Raw genomic sequence first — 16,495 nt, 5'->3', positions numbered from 1 at the left:
AAGGAGAAAGCATTCAGTTCTTACCATTAAACATAAAGTTAGCCATAGACTTTTTGTAGATGTCCTTTGTTAAGGAAGATTCCCTCTTCTTAATTTTCTGAGGGTTTTTATCATGAGGAGTGTTGGATTTTGTCAAATACTTTTTCTGCATCTTTGTGACAGGATTTTTATTCTTTAGCCTGGTATAGTGGATTACATTAATTGATTTTTGAATGTTGAGCCAGCCTTGTGTACCTGGAATAAATTCCACTTGGTCATAGTATATCATTTTTTCATACATTGGTGGGTTCAGTTTGCCAATATTTTTGCATCTGGGTTCATGAGAGATACTGGTCTGCAGTTTTCCTTTCTCGTAATGTCTTTGTCTGATTAGAGTAATGCTGGCTGCATAAAAAGACTTAGGAAGTAGTCCCTGTGCCTGTTTCTTCAACACCGAAAGCCAACGCTTTGAGTCATCCACTTGCTGGCCCCCTGCCTGGAAAAGTCTTCTCCCCAGATTTCCATATGTTTCATGCTCTCCTTTCAAGTCTGTGCTCAGATATCCTTTTCTCAGTGAGGCGATCTCTGATTACATACTATTAAAATTGCAAGTCTCCTCTTCTCTCATCTCTACTATTCCCCTTCCCTCCTTTATTTTTTCCATAGCACTGATCATCTTCTAAAATACTATATAACTTACTTGTTTTCTGCTGCCACCCACTAAGTATAGCTCTGTGAGGGTAGAGGTTTTGTCTTTTTTGTTGTTGTTCATTGTTGTATTCCTCCTCCCTAGAATACCGCCTGGAGCATAGTAGATGCTCAAATATTTGTTGAGTAAATGGATTTAAGCCATGACTAATAATGTAGTTATAGCCAAGAGGATCTGCAAAAATGAGTTATGTGTTTATATCTGAGGAGGAATGTTCCCAGGATCAGAGGAAAGTAAATATTGTTGATAACTTTTATAAAATTTGGGAGGCATTTGACTACGTTTTGCTAATCAACTGTATCAACTTGGCCAAGTCAACTTATTTCTCTGGGCTTTGGTTTCTTCTTCTTTTTATTATTTATTTATTTATTTCTATTTATTTATTTATTTATTTATTTATTTATTTATTAAAAAAATTTTTTTTTTAACGTTTATTTATTTTTGAGACAGAGAGAGACCAAAGCATGAACGGGGGAGGGTCAGAGAGAGGGAGACACAGAATCTGAAACAGACTCCAGGCTCTGAGCTGTCAGCACAGAGCCCGACGTGGGGCTCGAACTCATGGACCGCGAGATCATGACCTGGGCCGAAGTTGGCCGCTTAACCGACTGAGCCACCCAGGCGCCCCTATTTTTTATTTTTTAAATGTTTATTTATTTTTGAGAAAGAGACAGAGCATGAGTGGGGGAGGAGCAGAGACTGAGGGAGACACAGAATTTGAAGCAGGCTCCAGGCTCTGAGCTGTCAGCGCAGAGCCCGATGCAGGGCTCAAACTCACAAACCAAACTCACAAACTGTGAGATCATGACCTGAGCTGAAGTCGGAGGCTTAACCAACTGAGCCATCCAGGCGCCCCTGGGCCTTGGTTTCTTAATCTTAAATTGTATTTTTGTAAATTAGATTTAAGGTCTTTTCTAAAGTTCTTGTTTGTTGAACTTAGTTTCTCAGTTGCAGAGTATTTTAACAAGGAGGGAACTTAGAGACCCTTAATTCCTGTGTTCTTTAGCCAGTAGATTAACTTCTGCCTGGAGAGCCCAGGCTTAACAGCTAGTAAGACAGCCTGCTATCCTCTCTGATGGTTCTTGGGTGCCCCTTTGGGAGAGAGGCCTGGGTTGCGGTGCTGACATGGTGCTGAAGAGCTAGATGAACCTGCTGATAAGTATTCCATTGTATGGACACAGCACAAATGATTCATTCACCTGCTGATGGAGGTTTGGGTAGTTTCCACTTTGGGGGATTACAGCTACAGCTTCAGTGGGCTTTCATGTACAAGTCTTAGTATGGACACATTATCTCTTCTCTTGAGTAAATATCTAGGGGTAGAGTGGTTAGGTCACAGAATATGTGTGCTTAAACACTTCTTAATATCTACAGAGTAAGGCGTGATCAATTATTAGCTTATACATTGGATAAGCTAAACAACTGGATTTTTGAAATAGTAAGGCTGTTGTTAACTTTGAAAACTGAAAACAGTCTCAGTAGAGTGGTAGGTGGGAAGTTTTTAGAATGGAATTAGGAAAAATTGTGAAGTGAGAAGTTTGGACAAGGGAGTGCTGATGACTTGAGTTTACTTACTGTGAAGATTAGCAGAGAATGAAGTTGTGGTATTTGGAAGGTGCAAATTGTTCATTTTTTTCCTAAGATTTTAAAAAATGTTTGTTTATTTTTGAGAGAGCGAGTTCACACAAGCAGGGGAGAGGGATAGGGTGGGGGACAGAGGATGTGAAGCGGGTTCTGAACTGACAGCTGCGAGCCCCGTGTGGAGCTTGAACTCACAAACCCATGAGATCATGACCTGAGCTGAAGTTGGACGCTTAACTGACTGAGCCACCCAGGTGCCCTGTGAATTGTTCATTTTTAAATGGGTTATTTCATGTTATGTGAATTGTACTGCAATTATTAAAAAAAAAAAAAAAAAGAAAGAAAGAAAGAACAAATTCCTGACACGCTGGTCACGCCTCAAGCTAATTAAATCTGAATCTCTGGGGGTGGGACCTGGGCTTTCACTTTTTTTTTTTTTTTTTTTTTTTAAGTTTGTTTATCCTGAGAGAGGGAAAGTGCACATGCATGAGTGCGAGCAGGGGAGGGGCAGAGAGAGAGAATCCCCACTTGGAGCTCAAACTCATGAATCGTGAGATCATGACCTAAACTGAAATCAAGAGTTGGATGCTTAACCAACTGAGCCACCCTGGCATTCCTGAGCATTCATTTTTTAAAAACCTCTCCCGGTGATTGCATATGTAGCCACTGAGGATCCGTGATCTAAGTAGGGTTGGCAAACTTAATCTGTAAAGGGCCAGATAAATATTTTCAGCATTGAGAGCCATAAAGTCTCCATCTTCACCTTTTACCTCTGCTGTTGAAGCATGAAAGCACCCATCATCAACAAATGCTCATCAACAAATGAGCATAGTGTGTTTCAATAAAACTTAAAATAACAGGCAATGGGCCAGAGTTTGCCCACCATTGATCTAAAGGCTAGATGATGGGAGAAGGGTTTCTAGAGCCTTGAGGGGTTGGAAGGTGACCTAGGCAGAACCAGATCCAGAACTCTGTTTTGTTGCCAATTTTAATTCTTCACATTGGACATACACTTGAGAATAAACATCTCAGTGTTAAAAACAAAATGTTAAGCCAATACTTGTATTTAATTCCAGCTGCAAAAGACAAGGAAAAGAATAAAGAGAAGAAATTCAAAGAATTTGTGAGAGTGAAGCCAAAGAAAAAAAAGAAAAAGAAAAAGAAAACCAAACCTGGTAATTTTCCCCTTCACTTGGGTTTCCTACCATGGGATTAGGAGGGGTTACTTTCTCCCCATTCCTGGCCTCTGAGCCTGCACTGAGGAGAGGAGGGGCCAGTGGGCCTTTACTGGAGCTTGTGGGATCAGCTTAGCATGAACCCTGGCAGGGCAGGAGTCTGCTCAACCTGGGTGTTACAAGGCCACATTGACATTTAGGAAGGCCTTCTTTCTTGGCTGCGTTGGCCACCGTGCCCTGTCATAGGATAGTGCACATGAAAGCATTATAATAGGAGAGGATATGCAGATTAATGGCTATTTGCATACGCAACTCTTTTTTGTTGTTTTTTAAAGATTTTATTTTATTTTATTTTTATTTTTTAAGTAGGCTCCATGCCCAATGCAGGGCATGAACTCATGACCCTGAGATCAAGATTTGCATGCTTCACCAACTGAGCCAATCATGTACCCTTAAACATTTTATTTATTTTTATTTATTTTTTAATGTTTATTTATTTTTGAGAAAGAGAGAGCCCAAGTCAGGGAAGGGCAGAGAAAGGGAGACACAGAATCCAAAGCAGGCTCCAGGCTCTGACCTGTCAGCACAGAGCCCTACTCAGGGCTTGAACTCACAAGCCGTGAGATCATGACCTGAGCCGAAGTTGGACACTTAACCAATTGAATCAACTAGGTGCCCATAAAGATTTTTTTTTTTTTTTTTTTTTTCAACGTTTATTTATTTTTGGGACAGAGAGAGACAGAGCATGAACGGGGGAGGGGCAGAGAGAGGGAGACACAGAATCAGAAACAGGCTCCAGGCTCTGAGCCATTAGCCTAGAGCCTGACGCGGGGCTCGAACTCACGGACCGCGAGATCGTAACCTGGCTGAAGTCGGACGCTTAGCTGACTGCGCCACCCAGGCGCCCCAAGATTTTGTTTTTAAGTAATCTACACCTAACATGGGGCTTGAACTCATGATTCTGAGATTGAGTCGCATGCTCCACTGACTCAACCAGCCAGGCCCCCCTTTTAAAATTTGTTTTGTTTGTTTTGTTTTTGTTTTTGTTTAAATAATCTCTATACCCAGCACAACATGGGGCTTGAACTCACAACCCCAAGATCAAGAATCACAGGTTCTAGCGACTAAGCCAGGCAGGCACCCCTTACATACACAACTCTTAAACACATACCTCTAAATCTTTCAAGAAAGGATTACTTCTTGAAAATTATGTGTCTAGCTCCCACAAAAATGTTGATTAAGAAAATCAGGGTTCCAACCTTGGGAGCTAAAGGGATGCCATGTTTTATTCTCAGTGTTATCTTCTGGCTTAGAAAACCAGTCTTATCAGGAAAAGAGGGAGAAGGGTGATGGTGAGGAGGAAGCTTTTGGTTTTGAGGTTTTTCAAGGTAGCTGGAAGTATTAATCCCTAAATCTATCCTCCACACCCCTTTGTCGTTGACTTGCTCCTCAGACTTTGAGTTGTTTGAACAGCAGTGCTGTTGGTTGGATGGGATTGATTCTGGAATGCCTTGATGATGTGTTGGGGTACTAATTCCTTCCTGATCCTGTTCTTTCAGAATGCCCTTGCAGTGAGGAAATCAGTGATACATCTCAGGAACCTTCTCCACCCAAGGCATTTGCTGTCACCAGGTGTGGGTCCTCACATAAGCCTGGGGTCCATATGAGCCCGCAGCTCCATAGCTCAGAATCTGGAAACCATAAAGGGAAAGTGAAAGTAACTGGTAAGGAGGCTGTCTGCTGGCTTCATCATTTGAATAGGACCACAGTCTGAGAAGGCTGGATTTATATTGACACTGAAACTTACTTCCCAGGTCCTCTGCAAGTACAGTGGGTTATATTTTCAAAATAAAAAACTACATCAAATAAAAGAAAGGCTATTAGCTGTGCCTTTCCTAAACTTCCCTTTTCTCTAACTTTGGTCTACTTTGGTCTTGGTTGAATGCCATTCCAGTGTGTCTATAACCAAATCCATTATACCCCATCCTCTTGCACACTTGCCCTTCTCAATCCTTCATTTCTTATTGATGGACTCTGCATTTAACCTGGTTGCTTGTGGAAATCTGAGTCAACCTTGAAACCTCCTCTTCTGTAGCAATTTAGAGGGTGATTGTGAGTTTGGAAGGGATTAATAAGTATATGGAAACTACTTCGAACAGTATCTGGTACAAAATAAGTGGTCAGTAAAGGTTAGCTGTAATTATAACGTATGAGGCACCAAGATCTAGTGATTCTAGTTCTGATCATCCCTGGAATCTACCCACTTCATTTCCCACTGTCTACAGAGTTTTTAAGGTGGATCTGGATATAGACTTGATGGTAAGTCAGTTCCTGGCTGGATGGGATGAGATGGAGGAACATATTTGAGTCATTAGGATGATCTGTGTAGTTGATGGGGAGTTGGACCTTCTCTGCTGTTGTGCTCTGTGACCTTGAGTAGCCACTTACCTTGGGCCTCACTCAGTAAAATGAGGAAATGGAGTTCAGTTCATTGCCAGGTAGCATACATCATTTAGGCTGTCATTAAATGACAGGCCCAAGGAATAGATTGGAGTTCCCATTTCTGAGTTCTGTGAAAGTTCATAGAGGAGTGGGGCCGTAAGGTCATTTCCACTCTTGACATCCTAGGTTTTTAGAAAGATTATAACTATAATTTAAAATAGTGACTGTTGTTTTCCTTTTCCTCTCAGAGGAGGATAATTTGAGTGAGTCCTCTTCTGAGAGCTTTCTTTGGAGTGACGAGGAGTATGGCCAAGATGTTGATGTGACTACCAACCCAGACGAGGAACTCGATGGGGACGACCGCTATGATTTTGAAGTGGTCCGCTGCATCTGTGAGGTTCAGGAAGAAAATGACTTCATGATTCAGGTAGGTAGAGCTTCCAGGAGACAGACGTTGAGAAACACAAACTAGTCCTTAGAGGGAATTTTGAGCGACTGCAGTTTGAGGCCAATAAACACAATAGGTCATGTTAGAAGCCTCAGTCAGATAGGCAGTAATAGCAGAAGCACTTGAGCTTTACTTTGTAGTGCAGCTTCCTCTGAATCTCAGACTGGTGTAAATAGCCCATTAGTAGACTAAGAGAAGACTTGAGATACCACTGAGTCTGAAAGTCTCCTGCTCTGCTTGGGGCAGCTGGGACCCACCAATGGGAAGAGGCTTGCCTGTGGTCACACAGTAAGGAGTTGAATAACAGGGATCCAAATCTCTGGAGTGGCAGCTGAATCTTCCTATGGTCCCTTACTTTCTCTCTGATATAAAATTTCTGTATGGCCTAAAGAAATGGAGGCCAGTTTTATAACTTGTCTGTTTCTTATTCTTTATTTTCCTAACATTTGTATCTGTCATCTCCATCCCTGGATTTGCCTATGGGGTAGGCCTCCTCTGCTGCTTGGGGAGACCATCACTGGCCAGAGCCTGCTTGCCTCTGGCCCTTCTCTTGCTCTTAATGACAGTTCTGGTGAAGGTGGCTGCTGTCTGGCTGACTCTAAAGGCTGTTATAAATACCCTGCGTGTCTTGGCAGCTGCCTGGACTGTCCAAGGAACCTGAGTTTTTAAAGTAAGTCATGGTTATATTGGTTAGGATTCTTTGGGTATTTGTTTTTGAATAGCCTTCATGGTAATCTCTGGGAATTCAGAGTACATGAATGGTTTCAAATAGTACCTTGTATTTATGACCTTTAGTAAGCCTCAGGTCAGTGGTTTTCAGACCTTTTCAACATCAGAACCCCTTTTCCTATGAATTCTTTCATAGAATTACAAAATGTCTAACAAGTTAAATGCAGTAGTTTTGAAAATTCAGAATAAGTCATCTTCACTTTTGAGTTCAGAAATGTGAATGTCATGCTTTTCCTTTTTTTTTTTAATGGCATGCTTTTCCCTATGAAGTCTCCTATGCCATCAGGGTTCTGAGTGACAGTTGCCAACTTGGAGCGTTTCAGTGATTCAGTAGGTTTTCTCTTTTTGTGACATGGCCATTTGATTAGGTGACTCTTCCTGAACAGCAGGCTGTGTGGTCATTTTGGTTAAACAGAGATGGGAGGGAAAGCTTTGTTCCGAGTATAGCACAATAGTGAGCGAGCCTAGCAGTACAGAATTATATGTACTGGTGGGTTGTGTTGTCTTAGTCTTGACTTTAAGTTTGGAATACATTTGAATGTGCATTTTTTGTTTTAGTTTTGAAAAATAGACCTATTTTAAAAAAAATTTTTTTTTTTTCAACGTTTATTTATTTTTGGGACAGAGAGAGACAGAGCATGATTGGGGGAGGGGCAGAGAGAGAGGGAGACACAGAATCGGAAACAGGTTCCAGGCTCTGAGCCATCAGCCCAGAGCCTGACGCGGGGCTTGAACTCCCGGACCGCGAGATCGTGACCTGGCTGAAGTCGGACGCTTAACCGACTGCGCCACCCAGGTGCCCCAAAAAATTTTTTTTTAACATTTATTTATTTTTGAGACAGAGAGAGACACAGCATGAATGGGGGAGGGGCAGAGAGAGAGGGAGACACAGAATTGGAAGCAGGCTCCAGGCTCTGAGCCATCAGCCCAGAGCCCGACGCGGGGCTCAAACTCGCGGACCGCGAGATCGTGATCTGAGCTGAAGTCGGACGCTTAACCGACTGAGCCACCCAGGCGCCCCAAATAGACCTATTTTTAAAAAGACACCCATTTGCAGAAGCTCAGTAGACTAGAACTTGAAAACTAATACAACATGGAAACTATTGTTTTAGTAGAATATTTTTTTAAGTTTGGTTTTTAAAAGGATGTCGAGGGGCGCCTGGGTGGCTCGGTCGGTTAAGCGTCCGACTTCGGCTCAGGTCATGATCTCACGGTCCGTGAGTTCAAGCCCCACGTCGGGCTCTGTGCTGACAGCTTAGCGCCTGGAGCCTGTTTAAGATTCTGTGTCTCCCTCTCTCTGCCCCTCCCCTCTTCATGCTCTGTCTCTCTCTGTCTCAAAAATAAATAAACGTTAAAAAAAAATAATAAATTAAAAAAAAATAATAAAAGGATGTTGATTGGGGAACCTGGGTGGCTCAGTTGGTTAAGCGTCTGACTTCGGCTCAGGTCATGATCTCACCAGCTCATGAGTTCAAGCCCCACGTCGAGCTCTGTGCTGACAGCTCAGAGCCTGGAGCCCACTTTGGATTCTGTGTCTCCCCCTCTCTCTGCTCCTCCCCCACTCATGCTCTGTCTCTCTCTCTCACTCACTCTCTCCTTCAAAAATAAACAAACATTAAAAAAATTAAAAAAAAAAAAAAGGATGTTGATTGTTAGTTTTTATCTTTACTCTGTGGGCGTGTGCTCAGTTCTGGGCTTTGGAAGCCTGGTTTGGTCTTCATTTGTCCATAGGAATCTTTAGTGGATGAGTAATGAAGGGTCTTCCTGGCAAGACTATTCTAGTTAATCAGTATAAGAGACCTGCTTCTGATTCACTGTACTTTTTCCATTGATTTTCCTATAAGTAGCAAGGATTAGAGGGGGTTTGGGCAGGGGGAGAACTTTGTGTGTCATTATGTGCTAAATGAAGAAACTTACTTAGGTTTGGAGCTGTTGAGGCCATGCCAGCTGTTACAAGGCAGAGTCTGGAAGTGACTTCCATCTCCAACTTCCTAGGCTCTACATGGTCATCTCCTAGCTCAGGTCAGCTCAATGCTTGTGACTTCCTGTCTGGTATTGTGATGATGAGCTCACTTCGGAACACCTTGGATTTTGCTGTGGAAGACTTTTCTGTGCTGTCTGCTTGCTGTCCAGCTGGTTTTATGGCATAGAAGGACAGTTTTGACTTCCTGTCATGAACAATACACCTTTTCCACTCAGTAAGTTTAGCAAAAGGCATACATTAGGAAGGCGCTAACTGGAACAAATATAATTTAAACTTCATAAATGTATTCATTTACATGTGTTCATCACCTAGGAAGATGCAATAATTATTTTTTAAATAAATTTTTAACTTACATTGATAATTTGCACCACCCTAGAATACATTTAGAGTTAGTTATGTAGAAGAGGCATACCTTAAAGGAATAATTTTCTCTAATCATTTTAATTACTTTATTGGTATTAGATTTTATTTGCCAGTGCTAATAATTTATATCATTGGGAGGTTAATAATCATGAATATTTGAGAAATCTTTGTGCCACATAAAAAATGAACATCAGGAAATCCATTTGATACTCAAATTATTTTAATTGCTTTAGGGCAGGTTTGGGCAAACTTTTTCTTAAAGGGCTAGGTGATAAATTTTGTAGGCTTTGAGGGCCATGTGGTCTTTGTTGCAACTACTCAGCTCTGCCTCAATCATGCGTAGGCATTATGTAATGAATGAACATGGCTGTGTTCATATGAGACTTTATTTACAAAAACAGGACTTGAACTGAATTTAGCCTCTGGGCAGTAGTTTGCCCTAGACTAATAATATTTGTTAGGTTATGTGCCAAACCCAGTAAAAATTGTGTAGCAGTTTTAAACAGAAGCCCATTTTAAAAGCTTTGTTTGTTTTAAAATTTATATTGTTTATTTGTTGCTGGCTAATGCATTCACATAGTTCAAAGTCCAAAAGGTATATACATAGATATACAGAGGAAATCTGACCCCCCCACTTTTCCTTCTCTCAAAGCAGCCCTTATCAACTTCTCATGTAGCATTCTGGAAACACTCTGTGACTAATCAAGCAATAACAAATATATTCTGTACATTTTTTTCCTTTTTTTTTGGTGTAAAATAACAAAATTTACCATTTTAAACCATTTTTAAGTGTATGTGGCATTAGGTGAATTGGCATTGAGTACATTCACATTGCTGTGCAACTATCTTTTTTTTTTTTAAACACAAATGTTGTTTTATATGTAGTATTTTCAGTATCTTCTCATTTAACAATAGTTGAAGACTATTCCATTTTCAAACATAAAAAAGCTTTTTCATTTTTTTTAATGTTTTATTTTTTGAGAGAGAGTACAGGTGGGGGAGGGGCACAGAGAGAGAGGAGGACAGAGGATCCGAAGCAGGTTCTGCACTGACAGGCTTACAGCAGTGAGCCCGATGCAGGGCTCAAACCCATGAACTGTGAGATCATGGCCTGAGCCGAAGTTGGACGCTTAACTGACTGAGCCACCCAGGAGCCCCTTCATTTTTTTTTTTTTTTTTTTTTTTTATGGCTGCATAATGAATGGATAGATCATCATTTATTTAACCCTTCCCCTGTTGATGCCATATAGATTGTTTCTAACCTTAACAGTAATGTAATGAATAATTTTTTGTAGGTGTATCTATGAGACCAAGTTTTGGAAGTAGAATTCCTGGGCCACAGGTTATGTGCATGTCTAAATTTAACAAATGTTATTTTTTCTCATAGCAATATTATATAAACCCTCCCTGAAGGTTGTACCAAAGAACAGTCTTAGGAGCACCTTGTTCAGTACAGAGTATTATCAGACTTTATCTTTGCTTTTCAGATAAGTGAAAAAATAGTCTTATTGGTATAACCATTTTGTAATTTATTTTTAAATACACTTAAAAAAAAGTTTCGTACTTGTAGCATTTGGAAAATGCAGAAAATCACGAAGAAGAAAACAATTACCCATATTATTTTTACCCCAGGGATAACTGCTGTTAATATTTTGGAACACACATATACATGTGCATATAAATGAAAATTATGCTCTATAAATAGTTTTTTATGAGACTAACACATTTATAAAAGTAGCAAATGTTTATTATAAAAACTTCAGACAGTGCATAAATGTATACAGAATTAGTTGATATTTATAGGGGCATCTGACTGGCTCAGTCAGTAGAGCATTTGACTCTTGATCTTGGGGTCATGAGTTCGAGCCCCATGTTGGGTATAGATATCACTGAAATAAACTAAAAAAAAAAAAGGATTACTTGATATTTTTATGTAATCCCCAAACCTAGAAATGCTAATGTGTATTGCATATTATTTGTTGGGTTTATTTGAACATCTTTTTATTTAAGAATTAGATTTTTTTTTTAATGTTCATTTAGTTTTGAGAGAGAGAGTACAAGTGGGGCAGGGGCTCAGAGGTAGACAGAAGATCTGAAGATAGCTGTTCACAGACAGCAGACAGCCCAATGTGGGGCTCAAACCCACGAACCGCGAGATTATGATTTAAGCCAAAGTCAGACACTTAACCGAATGAGCCACCCAGGTGCCCCCAAAGAATCTAATTCTTGGGGCGCCTGGGTAGCTCAGTTGGTTGAGCATCTGACTTCAGCTCAGGTCATGATCTTACCACTTGTGTGTTCACGCCCTGCATCGGGCTTTGTGCTGACAGCTCAGAGCCTAGAGTCTGCTTTGGATTCTGTGTCTCCCTCTCTCTCTGTCCCTCCCCCACTCGCACATTGTCTTTCTCTCTCTCTCAAAAATAGACATTTTAAGAAAAAGATTTTTTTCCTTTGACTTGTCTGTTCATGTCCTTTATCCATCTTTCTGTGTATGGTTGGTTGTTTTCCTACTTGTTTGTATAGCCTTTTTTTTTTTTTTTTCCAACGTTTATTTATTTTTGGGACAGAGAGAGACAGAGCATGAACGGGAGAGGGGCAGAGAGAGAGGGAGACACAGAATCGGAAACAGGCTCCAGGCTCTGAGCCATCAGCCCAGAGCCCGACGTGGGGCTTGAACTCATGGACCGCGAGATCGTGACCTGGCTGAAGTCGGACGCTTAACCGACTGCGCCACCCAGGCGCCCCTGTATAGCCTTTTTGTAGACACATTGTTGTATCAGTTGTGAGAAGAGTTAAAAATATTTGAATATTTGTACGTGCTTTGTCATCTTTTAACTTCCAGATTTTTTGAATCAACTATATCAAACTTTTCTTTGATGGCTTCTGAGATTTGAATAACAATTGTTTCCTCATTAGAAGTTCATAAAAATTTATAACAGAGTTCTCTCATGGTTGATTCTGATACTTTTGAAGTTTCACTTATTTTTCTTAAAGCTGTATAAATATTTGAACCACCTGGAATTTTTCTTGGTATGAGGTGTGAGAGCTATGGCTACCCAGTTGTCCCAACACATGCCTCATTATTGAGATGTTACCTTTTCTTACTTTATTTCCATATGTATTTGGATTGCTTTTTTGGATTCTCCTTTTCCATTGATCCATCTGTTTATATATTGCTTGGACAATTCTATTTTACTTATTTTATCTTTGTAATATTTTTTAAATATCTGATAGGGCTAGTACCCCCTTTTATTCTTTTTTTAACAAATTTCCTGGCTGTTAATTTTAGGATCAGCTTCTATCCAGTTCCACAGCTATTCATTTATTGCTTATTTTTATTATTTTTTAAAGTTTTATTATTTTCATAAATTTAACCTAAGGACAAAAGACATCATTATGATGACTCTTGCTATCCAGGAATAAGATATACCTTACCGTTGAATTAAGTCTTTGTGTCCTTTAAATAGTATTTTAGAATTTTCTTCATAGAGATTTTGCATGTTTTATTCTTAGATATTCTTGGATATCTTATCTTAGATATTCTGTTCTTAGATAGTCTTAGGTTTATTCTTAGATATTTTACCCTTTCTGTTATTATTCTTGTTCATTTCTAAATTTAAACTTCTAAAAATGAATGCCAAACCCATATGTAAAAAGTTATTTTGAAGTTTTCAACTTAACTATATTTGATTGAATTTTAGTGAACCCTAGTTCTCAAGACACTTAAAAACTCATTGGTGAGACAGACTTTCATTCTTAATTCTGTTTTCTGCTACTAACTCCCTGTGTTATTGTGCAGTCTTTACTTTACCTCTCAGCCCTAGTTCCCTCATCTGTCAGTTGAAGAATTTGGATCGGTTCTGAATCTGTCTTCCAGCTTTGCTTCCAGCTATTGATTCTGATGCAGTTAGCCTTCTAGAGGATTCATATTTGCCCACGAAAGCCCTCTTGATGCCAGGGCCTGTCTGACTCCAAATAGATGAGGACTTTAGTTCCTTGTGGCTAGGCTGGTGGCCCACCCTCAAGGCCATGCTGGGAAGGAAGGAAGCTCATTGTCCACCTTCCAGAGCTGTCCACTTGGTTGGGTAGTTAAAGGCTTAGGGTCCTGATTTGAGATTGTATGAAGTGTCCTGGTATCTGATTTGGTATCACTTTTCCTTTCCATTCCCTCCTCTGGACCCTTAGCCCTCAGGCCATCCACACAACTCCCAGTGCTGCCCTCATTCATTGTCTGCTTCTTTCTTTCCCCCTTTGGCTCCTCCCCCGTCTTCTCCCCACTTTCCCTATAGCCCCTTACCCAAGTAAGGCAGTGGAGCCTCAGGGAAAAAGAACTCGCTTTGCCATTAGCCAGGCCTGTGTTCTGACAGGCTTCTCTTCACCATTGCTTCTCTTCAGCTGTGTGACCTTTGGTAAGATTTAGAGAGAATAAACTTGAAGTGCTAATATGTGATTACTCCAGGAGCTAGCAAAGTAAATTAGGTTGTCCATTAGTAGTAGTAATAGGTGCCTAATACATAAAGGCTATGTGCTGGGCTCTGTGATGGGAACTTTTATATATATGACTGGTGATTCCTCACAAACAGCCCCACATGGTCAGTAGGAATAGTACCCGATTTTGTAAATGGGGAAAACTGAAGCCCCAGGAGCAGAAGTGACCTATGCAAGGTCATACAGCTAATGAATGTCTGAGCTAGAATTCAAACTTGGGTTTTTTCATTCCAAGTTAAATCTTCCTCTGAGGACTTGAACAGTTTTTCCTCTGTTCTCATAAAGCGATCAGAAAAGTGAAGCCTCTAGAAATGGAGAGAAAACAGTCGTTTTTGTAAGATCACACTATTTTATAGATCTAAAAATGATCTTCATCTGTGCTGTCCGGGTCAAAAGCCACCAACCTCATGTGGCTGTTGAGCACTTAGGATGTGGCTAATAGGACCAAGGAACTGAATTTTAACTTAATTTGTTAATTTAAATGTAAAGAGCCACAGGTGGCCAGTGGCTGCCATAGTGGCAGGCACAGTTGTAGATGAGGGGTTGCAGCTCAGCTCCTGAGTAGGTCAATTGGGAGTGCTCTCCCTCCCTGATCCTTCTCCTGCCCCTCCCCTTATAGTGGGTCTTATTTTTGGATAGAGGATACCTTCTGAGTTTAATTTTTATTGCTTCTTTAATTCTAACAGTGTGAAGAGTGCCAGTGCTGGCAGCATGGGGTCTGCATGGGATTACTGGAAGAAAATGTGCCAGAGAAATACACCTGTTATGTTTGCCAAGACCCACCAGGTAGAGATTTCTGGAGTCAGGGATGTTAACAAATGTAGCCTTTTCCACAGCTGGCCGTGAAGCAGCCTGTCTGTGGTCTTGAGACTCATTTCTTCGACATTGGCTAGACTGACTCCTCCTTGCCCCTGCTGCTAGCTCACTTGGCCTGCTGTCCTGAACTTAGCAGTGAGAGAGTATGTGTGAAGCCTGTGGAAGGCCTGGCCTGGAGCTAGAATTATTTTTTTATTGTTATTAAAATGGTATAAGATCTATCCTCTTAACAAATTTTTAAGTATACAATACACTATTGTTTATAAACTGTAAACACAGCATTGTACAGCAGGTCTCTAGAACTTTTTCATCTTGCATGACTGAAACTCTAAAAATTGTGTAATGCCTTACAGATATGCGTGTCATCCTTGCTTAGGGGCCATGCCAGTCTTGTCTGTATTGTGTCAGTTTTAGAATATGTGCTGCTGGAGCAAGCACCTTTTCCTTTTATTGAGGGTTCATGAAGAGGTGGGTTCTGTCTTTGGCTTTTTGGGGCTGTTGGAGGTTAGGAATATGCCTCTGCTCCCTCTGGTGGCACCTGCCCGCCATTGCATCACCTGGAAGAGAGATCTGCCCTTGAGGGGAAGGGGAAAGGTATATATATAGTTGGTAGAGCTTGACTGATACCCAAAGCAGTGAATTAATTCCTTAGCAGAATCAGTTAAGTTTCATTGTTCATGGCCTCATGGCTGGCCTGTGGCTCTTAGGTGCCCCTTTCCAGAAGTCTTAAATCTGTGGTTCTTGTCTTGCTGTCAGTGGAGTGGTTACATCTTCTCCCTTCACCACCGGTAAAGTTTCTCCCCTTGGCTCCAGTCCCATGATCCCCTTACAAGGCTAGACAGTGTTCAAGAGCCTCTACTTCTGTTGATTCTTTTAGTCCTATGAGGTGGGTCTGGTAGGAGCTCCTATTCCTGTTTTTACTTAGGAGGAAGAAATTGGTGCCTAGGGACATGAATGACTTTCCCAATCTCATAAAGAAAATTGGAATTAGAACTGGCTTGTGGGGCCAAATCTTGAATTTGTTGGTTGTGTAGGGAGGGTCTAGTCACCATAGTTTGTTTTCTAGCAAGTGTGTCCCTTTGGGACCTGATGACCTCAGTCATGGTACTGTATCTCCTTGTGCTGGATGAGTCTATAGATGGAGAGGAATCTGCCCACTTGCTGCTTTTTCCCGAGGAAAGAATATGGTCAGAAGATTAGTCTGTGAATCATACAATACTATCCATGGGCAGGATCTCAGAGACCACTCAGTTTAGCCCTGATATTTGATAGGTGAGCAAATATAGGCCCAGAAGGAACATGAAGGGGCCAAGGTCAGTCAGCCAGATAATGCTAGATAGGAGAGGAGAACCACTGCCTTGAGCTTTGTCTTGTAAAACAGGTGTTACTGCTCTGATCCTGCTGCTCAGGCCCCTCCTGCAGCAGCTGCCTCTGAGAGGCCACACATAATCCCTGGGGCTCCTTGGCACTGTTTACAAATCTGTTTACTTTATTTTCTCTCACTCCTTCCCTCCGTTTCCCCCTTTTTACAAATCATACACACCATCTTCATCAACTCCTCTGCACTCCTTTGAACTTTTACAACTCTAATTGCCAACACTACAAATAGACTCCTCCTTGAATTGAGTGCTGTCTTTTACATTTAAAGGCAGTGTTTGACTCTGCAGTGTCTTGGGCCAGGAGTTTAACCTAACACTTATTCTTTAAAGGTTACTTATAGATGTTTTTAACAGAATCGAGGGGCATCCCTACCATGTGTTTTAGTAAAGCCAGAAAGAGCC

The 16,495-nt window shown here is 41.0% G+C and overlaps 1 protein-coding gene and 1 non-coding gene across 10 annotated transcripts in view; one reads left to right on the top strand and one right to left on the bottom strand.

Annotated features, from left to right (window-relative positions):
- The window catches only part of PHF20 (PHD finger protein 20), a 173,053-nt gene that overhangs the window by 138,828 nt on the left and 17,730 nt on the right, over positions 1-16,495 (top strand). For all 9 annotated transcript variants that reach the window (XM_047853751.1, XM_047853750.1, XM_047853753.1 and 6 more), the window contains 4 exons: positions 3,346-3,444; positions 5,004-5,168; positions 6,135-6,313; positions 14,585-14,684. In XM_047853751.1, the coding sequence (XP_047709707.1) occupies positions 3,346-3,444; positions 5,004-5,168; positions 6,135-6,313; positions 14,585-14,684 (543 nt within the window). The remainder of the gene's footprint in view (positions 1-3,345; positions 3,445-5,003; positions 5,169-6,134; positions 6,314-14,584; positions 14,685-16,495) is intronic.
- Positions 15,046-15,152, bottom strand: LOC125163111 (U6 spliceosomal RNA). Its single transcript, XR_007151281.1, has one exon. It is a non-coding gene; the product is annotated as a U6 spliceosomal RNA (small nuclear RNA).

Source organism: Prionailurus viverrinus, chromosome A3 (genome assembly GCF_022837055.1).
Source record: "Prionailurus viverrinus isolate Anna chromosome A3, UM_Priviv_1.0, whole genome shotgun sequence".
Classification (NCBI taxonomy): domain Eukaryota; kingdom Metazoa; phylum Chordata; class Mammalia; order Carnivora; family Felidae; genus Prionailurus; species Prionailurus viverrinus.
This window is presented reverse-complemented; position numbering and strand designations above follow the sequence as displayed.